Raw genomic sequence first — 8,428 nt, 5'->3', positions numbered from 1 at the left:
CGTCCCGGTGTCCATGGCTGAGGTACCCTTGAGCAAGGTACCTAACCCCCACTGCTCCCCGGGCGCTGCACGCGGTCGCCCACTGCCCCGGGTTTGCTGTGTGTGTGTGCACGTCACTTGGGTGGGTTAAATGCAGAGCGTGAATTTCGTGGAGTGAGTTCCCGCCAATGATAAAATATGTCACTTTCATCTTCATCTTTCAAACGAACTGAGGCTCTTGTGCTCTCAGCCTGTCAGTCAGGCCTAATGTTCACGTCACTGCTGACAGGAAGTGAAATGAGACGCCGAGGATCCACGACGGGTTGATTCAAAGACCAGACACACAACGGAAAGAACAGCACTTTTATTAGAAATTATTCAGCAAAGTTCACTCACAAAACTAAAGTTCTTTTTCTGTTTAATTTTACAATATATAATTTTAGCAGATTCCAGTGAAGTTTAATGAATGTTACAAAGTATCTGAACTGTGATTAAAGCGAGGAGCTAAAGCAGAACCCTTTAGTGTTAGCGTTCATCTTTCAGATCAAGTTAAATCTGACAAGGAAAAACCGAAACCTGCTGTGCAAATCGTGTCACAGCAGGGAAGCTTGGGATGCTAGCTGATACCTGAAGATGTTTCTGTCTCGACGACATTTGATCATAAAATGCTCTCACAGTGCTGTGATTATGACATTATTCACTTCTATTGTAGCAGAGAAATCAAAGTGCAGTAAGAGTACCATCACTGACTGTGATCACGCTGAACAACTTAAAGGCAGAAACTACAGATGAAACACGTGATCCCAAAGTCAGAATGCCTCGAACAATCGGTTTCAAAAAAAATATCCACAACAAAAATCAATGTTAATGATGTCAGAAAACAAAACGTCACACTAAAAACAGAAAGGACAACAAATCTCTCCTGCACGTCTCTTCTTCTTAGACCAAAACACTAAAACTAAAGCAGTTCAGCATCGACAGATTAGTGCAAAGAGTTAAAACGAGACACCACGTCAACTTCAAACCAAAGACTTTAACACAGAGGGACAGTCTGCCGCGAAGACCATCATGTTGTTTGTTGTCTTTAATGACGTGGAGTCCCCCACGGAGGCGTCCTGGGGCCCCAGCGCTTTACGGCACACCTCATGCAGATTCAAAGGAACGTTTCAGTACTCGTGAAATCCTTTTGTTTTCTGTCCAATGCGTTGAACAGCTCCAGGCCTCGGATTTCGGGAATCAAACTATGACATCACATTTTCTGCAACTTTAAAAGTGCTTATGAACAACACGAACACAAACTCTGAGCAACCGTTTCATACCTTTTCTGGTTTCCTTGTCATTATTGCAAGCGTTACTACTTGGCTTTTCCGGGGGAGCTTAATGCTGTCCCATCAGGAATCTTTTAGTTCATCATCCCAGCATTTCAGCTCCCCCCTCTGAGCGTGATGTCAGAGGAAAATGGCCACCATGCAAACACGGTGTATTTACAATCAGCCAAAAGAAAGAAGAAAGAAAATCACAGCTTTTAATTACCTACCATGAAACCCTGGTGAGAATCTAAAACCCTCCTCGTTCTACAGAACAGAAGAGAGGAACAGAGCTGGTGGGAAGCAGCGGCCCTGAGTGTACAGTTTAGCTTCCACCGTGTCCGAGCTGCATGCGAACTGCACGTCAGCCATCACACCGAATGTGTCGTGATGCAGGTCTGCTGTGGCCTGGACATCAGACTGCACTCGTAACCGCTCAAGGAACCTCATCACCACAAAATATCTACAAATGACATCTGATTGGCAGCAGAAAACCAGGAACTCTGAGCTCCCCGTGACGTCCCTCCACCCAGCTGCCACCTCATTCAGGTTTCTGTAGTAAAATGACAAGTACTGAAGCAGTAACTCACTTCACTCCAACCGTTCCTCGTCCAAGAGGCGGCTTCAAAGCCAACAACAAAGATCAATGAAAACAAGACGTGCACGCAAAATGATGCGCTGCACTGTATCACTCGCCGCCAGGTGCGACTGTTCTGCGCCGTCACAGACGCTCGCTTGCGTCGCATGCAGGTAAGACACGGTGTTAGCTAGCTTAGCACAAAGTCAAACAATCTGCTGCCCCCTGGTGGCTGATGTTAATCAGTTGTATGGGGGACAATTAATGCCAAAAATAATATTTATATTTGTTAAGGAGCCAAAGCCCACTCATCTGGACATTCAACTGTCAACATGTTTCTACTGCTGGATGCTCACCTGCACGTCTGAAGGTGACACTGTGGTTGACAGAGCTCCGCCCCCAGCCTCAGGTGAGTGGGGTGGCGTTTTTACAGTGTAGACTCACTGCAGACTGTAAACAAAGTATGAAGGCTGTAATAAGAACACAGTCTGTGCTCGTCCTCAAAGTTAAAGGCGACACGGAGAACAGTCTGACGAGGTAAAGCCGTGTTTTCTCTTTGGTCGATTTACGCACCCGTCGGGGTCTGAGACCTTTTCGGCTTCAGGACCCCCTGCTGGATCGTGTTCACACCGAGCAGTTTTCAGGAGGTGGTGACCAGCAGGTGAATTCAGAGGATTCTCAGTTGCTGAGTTTAAAGGTTTAAGTTCAAGATTCAGAGATGTGATCCGCCTGGTCTGTACATTCAGTGTTCAAACAGCACCTCTGCAGCCTGATAAGGTCACTTCTTATATTCTTCATACGAACATACCGCACATCTTATTTACAATAGAAAAATAGAATCAACAAAATAAAAATAATTTATTGTCTTTGTAAAAGGTCCCCTCACGTGGATTTGTTTGCAGTTTATTGCTTCAAAGATGGCCGATCCTGCGGAGAAGAAGTAGAAGAAGAAGAAGAAGACAGTCGGTCATTTGAATAATCTGACTTTGGATTTGGACTTTGGATTAAAATTTTAAATAAAATTCTGAGTGTGAACAAGTTTGTAGACACAGAGAGAGAAGTGAAGAGTTTAAAGAGGAATTAAGTCAAACTAGGACTGAAAGCAGGCTGGGTTTGGTCAAACTGGAAGTGGAAGATGAAATAAAACAAAAAGGTAGTCGTCGACAAAAACAACAAAAAACTGTGAAAACAAGCTGAAAGACAAAACGTGTCAAAATCTGTCAGTGAGCAAACACTGAGGCCTGTGGGACTGGGATCGAACCGGTTTGGCGCTGGTTTGGGTGGGGTCTACCTGGCTGCTGGTCAGGGCCGGCGCGCTCAGGCCCGGAAGACGTGGACGGCTCGGACGACGTACTGGCGGCAGATGGGACACTCGCTCATCCTCTTGCCGCACTTGGTGCAGGTGATCATGTGACCGCACTCCAGCAGGACGCAGTCGATGGGAGAGTCCATGCAGATCTTACAGAGGTTCTCCTCCAGACGTGCTGGACCGCCGCCGCCGCCGGATTCTGAGGAGACACGCAGTACTGCGTCAGTACACATCATGGCTGCTTCTTCCTTTACTTTCATTGCTGATTAATCTGGTTATGTCACGAATGAATGTTCACATAACGTAAGGGATAGTTAGGGATTATGTTGGAGATAAGCAAGTTTAATATCACAGAAAACCAGCAAACAGTCTCATTACTGAGGCTGGTCTTAACCGTTTTAACTGCTCGTCTTTACTGTTTGGTATGACGAGACGTGAGAGTAAATCTGGACAGTTCAGAGACACAAACTCACCTGAAGTGTTGGCAGCGTTGGCAGCTGAGAATCAAAACAAAATGAATGTTATTTTTTTACCTGACAAACCACCTCATTTCATCTTCTGAGCAAATCAAATCAGATCAAACCATCTGCTGATGGTTTCTTCACATGCAGACTCACCCAGCAGGTTCTGCTGGTCCTGGTACTCACCCAGCAGGTTCTGCTGGTCCTGGTACAGCCGCCTCACTCTCTCCATCAGCTCCCACTTCTCACAGCAGCCTTTGTAGTCCACAAAGTTCCTGGCGAGGATTTCCTTCAGCTGTCGGACGCTCAGCGCCTCAACGTCCTCCAAACAGCTCAGGTCGGACAGCGAGGCCCTGCGACCCGAAACCGGGGCTTCCTCCGGGTCCCAGGCCTGAACCGGACAGACAAAAGACACTGAACCAGTCTCCAGATTCCAGCCTCAAACACAAAACCCTCACTGGAAATTACATCTGAACTCAACACCTTTCAACATCATCTCACAACAGCATCATAAGATGCTGAAGCTTTCCAGGTTTTCCAGTACCACTAAGGTGGCGTTACCTGATCTTCGTCCTCAGCGTCGGGCTCAGCGGGGGAGGGGTCTGTGGGCGGGGCCGGGGCCGGGGCCTCGGGCTGGGCGGCGGGGGGCTCAGGTGTCGGCGTCGTGGAGTCAGGAGTCAAGGTGGAGATGTCAGGGGTGGGTTCAGGGGGCTCGGTGATCGGGGACTCGGGAGCAAAGTCACTGGATGGTGTCGACTGCTGACCCAGGACGAGCTCCACCAGCTCCTCCTGAAGGACAGGAAACACCAGTTTAACTGGGATTCAGACTCTCAGGTGTGTTTGCGGCAGTATTTAGTTTTCACTCAGAGATAATAAATGACCTTCTCTCTGCACAGGTGGGTGGAGACCTCGTGGAGGTGCAGGTAGTCCCTGAGCTCCTTCACTTTCAGCTTCATAAGCTCCGCCCGCACCAGCAGGTTGCCATAGAAACGCTGGCAGGTGTGACAGAGGCGGGGGCGGGGCTCATGCTGGGCGGAGCAGCGGCTGCAGTAGTTCTTCTTACAGTCCACACACACATGCTGACAGACAGGTGGAGAGAGACAGACAGGTAGAGCTGTTCACCTGCTGGTCAGGAGCAACACTTTCACAGATTTCTACATCTGGCTGCAAAATCCAAACGATCTTTTGGTGAACTCTATTAAACTGCGTTTTCAAATAAAAACTGACGAGGAGCCTCGTTTATCCTGAAAATGAAAGTGAAAGTCAAAGCTGAATCCAAAGGGTTGAAGAGATTTAAATGCACTCGGAGGTATAAATACTTTTCATACGCACAAGGACTGAACACATTACAGATTCACAGCTGAGCCGTCAGTCCTACTGATTCACTGATCAGCAGTCATTCAGAGTGCAGTGACTCCATCTGTCCACCAGAGGGAGCTGCTTAATCTGGGAAATTCAGGTGAAGTTTATTATAATCCAGTCCAGGTTCAGGTTATGATCTGTTTCTGATCAGAGCTGCACCAACTAGAGGAGAAAACATTTAACTGTTTGACTGAATTTTTTTTCTGGATCGATCCGTTAAAAATGTTAAACATCAGCTGGTTCCAGCTTCTTAAACATTACTTAAACGGAGACGCCACTTCAAGCTTCTTCAGTCAGCAGATTAATCGATGATGGAAACAATCACCGGCTGTAGCTCTAGTTTTGATCCATGACGTTCAGCTGGGAGAGCGATTTTCTTTTTTACACTCATCACAGAGCAGCAACACAAGCTTTACTTCTATTCATTTCAAATCAGTCACCATGAAAATGGCTGCCACACTCCATCTGTTTAGAGGACGATGGACTAACTGAGGGACAATGTCCCTGCAGGGACACAAACAGGTGTTACGTCTCCTGTTTAATGTAAGCCTACTGTTGCTGCTTTGTAAAAGCTGCGTGCAGACGTCACTCAGGACCAAGTGGCTCACCTGCTGCGTGAAAATCACAGGTGAACAAAACCTAAAACAGGAGGGAAGTTTTGGGGGCTAGGAAGAGATGTGGATCCATGCATGCGCCGCAAACAGGAAGTGCTAAAAGCTAATTCAGCAGGCTTTTAATGGACAGGTCAACATCATAAGACACATCACAAGACCTGGAATGCCCCACTGAGGACTTCTCAGTTTTTCAAAACCTCTGTGACCACTTTCAGTCAGTCTGATCACTTAGGAATTACCCACAACTACCCAGAATTCATAGCGTGTCTGTATCAGACCACACAAACATACAGATGTGCCAGGAACAAGTTTACACTGTGACGATGTGATCTGGATCAGGACCAGCAGAGGAGGAAATCTGACCCCAACAACCTGCACAAAAAGCTCACGTCTGGGCAAGAACTAATGCAGATGGTGAGATTCTCATCCGACTGGCCGATGACTCGGCTCTGATCAGGTCAGTCGTCTGGACTGACAGCAGGAGCCAGAGGTCGAGCGGAGGCCCACAGCTGGATGGGATGACTTACATCGTCATGACTCACTGTCAGCTTTTTGGCACATAGAGCCAGTAAAAAGTCACTGACTCTCAGCAGCACAAGCGTGTGTGTGTGTGTGTTTTTACAGGCAGAGCTCTGAGTGCAGCAGGTGGGCAGGGCTACCTTCTTGGCAGGTGTGTCGAAGCTCCCCCCGCAGGCCTTACAGGTGTGTTCAGGTGGAGGAGGAGACGGCTGACTGCTGAAGGCTGAGTTGGTGTAGGACTGAGGACGTCGCTCACCTTCACCTGGCTGCGCTTCGTCAGCTGTGTCCATGCACAGCCAGTTACAGCAGGACGCGAACATGCCTGGAAAACACAGAAATACGCAGCAAAAGAAGTACTGAATACTGCACACACACACACACCCTTTGTTTCCCACGTACAGAACGGCGTGCGAACAGAGAAGCAGAGCGTGAGCCGATATTCGCTGTCAACAAAAGGTGTAGCAGCTGCAGGTTTAAATCGCTTTGGTTCCCGACTCTGTAACAAAGAAATCAAAATACTTTTTCAAATTTCTCTTCTGTTCGCTGACAACTGTACACCAAACTGCATGGTAAGATCTGGTGTTTCTGGCATCTTCCTTGTCCTGAAGATACTCAATACTGAATCACCTGTAAGATGTAAGTCATCAGCTTACTGTGGACTTGGCGTTAAATCACAAAGCAGAGCTTTCCTTTAATTAGTAATCAGTTATTAAACAGAGTAAACTGCGTCCTACGGGCAGACTGCTGATATTCAGGAACACCACAACAAACTTCTCACCAAAGTCACATTTCCGTGTAATTAAACTGAACACGTGCTGACCAACTGTGGCTGTGGACCAAACAGCCAAATAAAAAGTGACGTGAGTGTGTTTCCGTTTCGTCATCACATCATCATGAAGGACGTGGATGACCTCACTCGTGTCGGCCTTGTCCTTCCAGCAGCAGAGCCCGGATGTGATGACTCGTGAACGAGCAGACCGACGTTGTTTCTTCCTGTTGTCGAACACTTCTAACGCGTTAAGGCAGCATTTCGAGTGTCTGGAGATGATTTGGAAAAACAAAAACCTGAGTTTTGCTTCAGGATGAGCTGCTGCAAAGCACCGATTCTTTTCCGTTTCATACTATCGAGACTTTATCTGAAGATATTTCTAATGTGTTTTACTGAGCAGAACTTTTAAAGTATTTTTACAACATACCAAACTCACCAAACTTTCTCCACCACTCCAGTTTGTACACACACGACTGTTGACCAGACCTCTCAGTAAACACGTAGCTTACCTGGTAAACCATATTTATGTTCTCCTCATAAATTCGGCGCTATGTTTCACGACTCAAGACTCTTATGTAATGAATAACACTGAAATGAAATGCGTGTCATAGGCTGAACGCTGTTGTAACACGAAACACCTGCAACTTCAGTCAGGTTTGTACTTTACTTTATTACTTTAGATAAGCACCGTTTTGTGTTAACTGTTAGCCGAATGATCAACTACAGCACGACAACACGAAAATATCACATGTTGTATTTAAAAAGGACTGTCTGTTTAAGAGTGAGCCAGCTTCAGTTAAATCCAACAATCTGCTAACGGAGTCTGACGTGTGGAGTCTGGAAAGTACCTTGAGCTGCTAGCAGGCTAGGCTAACATTAGGCTAGTTAGTGAAGTGAGCCAGTCTAAAGTTAAAGAAACCAAAGAGTCAAACAAACACAAACCAACAGGGGAGAGAACAGCAGGAACCGTTAAACCGGGTTAGATTCACTAAAGCAGCAGTCTGACTAACAGCCAAGCGGCGGGATTATCAGCAGAATGAACCGTCTTACCTGTTACTGACGGGACGGCTACAGCTAGCACTTAGCTAACTGACCGACGACTCGCTGCTGCTCAACAAACGCTAAACTGTTGATTTAAACCTCCAGCGATTCGTTTATCAGCATGATGACTCAGCAGCTCCTTCTGAACCGAAGAAGAAGAACTAAAAACACAAGCGAGTCAAAGTGAAGAGAGAGAAAACAACAGCACAACAGTGAACCAGGAAGAGTTCAACTACCACAGACACACACAGAGACACACACGCGCGCGCGCGCGCACACACACACACACACACACACACACACACACACACACACGAGCCATCTGAACAAGCTGTTCTTCAAGTATTTTATTTTGAAAGGTCTGACTTTTATCTGAATCCTGACTGGAACTTACAGAAAACTTTATTCACAGACAACTAAGATAACTGGACAGAAGTACAAGTACTGCAGTGAAGTGCAGATTTGAAATGCAGTACATTTACTTCAGCAC

The 8,428-nt window shown here is 46.7% G+C and overlaps 1 protein-coding gene across 4 annotated transcripts; it reads right to left on the bottom strand.

Annotated features, from left to right (window-relative positions):
• Positions 1 to 328: 328 nt before the first annotated feature.
• rffl (ring finger and FYVE-like domain containing E3 ubiquitin protein ligase) lies at positions 329 to 8,196 on the bottom strand. Of its 4 annotated transcripts, none has more exons than XM_046390091.1 (8): positions 7,948 to 8,196; positions 6,269 to 6,450; positions 4,515 to 4,712; positions 4,195 to 4,422; positions 3,790 to 4,024; positions 3,646 to 3,669; positions 3,155 to 3,371; positions 329 to 2,790 (listed from the first exon to the last, which is right to left on the bottom strand). In XM_046390091.1, exons 2-7 carry the CDS (start codon positions 6,446 to 6,448, stop codon positions 3,181 to 3,183), a joined length of 1,056 nt encoding a protein of 351 aa, XP_046246047.1. In that variant the 5' UTR covers positions 6,449 to 6,450; positions 7,948 to 8,196; the 3' UTR covers positions 329 to 2,790; positions 3,155 to 3,180. The 4 variants fall into 4 exon arrangements, with proteins under 4 accessions (XP_046246047.1, XP_046246048.1, XP_046246045.1 ...); XM_046390092.1 differs by lacking the exon at positions 7,948 to 8,196 and adding an exon at positions 7,746 to 7,909; XM_046390089.1 differs by lacking the exon at positions 7,948 to 8,196 and adding an exon at positions 6,907 to 7,052.
• Positions 8,197 to 8,428: the final 232 nt, after the last annotated feature.

Source organism: Scatophagus argus, chromosome 5 (genome assembly GCF_020382885.2).
Source record: "Scatophagus argus isolate fScaArg1 chromosome 5, fScaArg1.pri, whole genome shotgun sequence".
Lineage (NCBI taxonomy): Eukaryota > Metazoa > Chordata > Actinopteri > Scatophagidae > Scatophagus > Scatophagus argus.
The sequence above is the reverse complement of the archived record's forward strand: the minus strand, read 5'-3'. Positions and strand labels throughout refer to the sequence as shown.

What these genes read in the sequence shown, in the direction of transcription:
- rffl (XM_046390089.1), bottom strand. Translation starts at nt 7,012, where the DNA reads ATGACGAAACGGAAACACACTCACGTCACTTTTTATTTGGCTGTTTGG. An exon ending in TACACGGAAATGTGACTTTG is followed by an intron (nt 6,451 to 6,906) that starts GTGAGAAGTTTG and finishes TGTGTTTTCCAG; the next exon opens with GCATGTTCGCGTCCTGCTGT. An exon ending in CCCACCTGTGCAGAGAGAAG is followed by an intron (nt 4,423 to 4,514) that starts GTCATTTATTAT and finishes CCTGTCCTTCAG; the next exon opens with GAGGAGCTGGTGGAGCTCGT.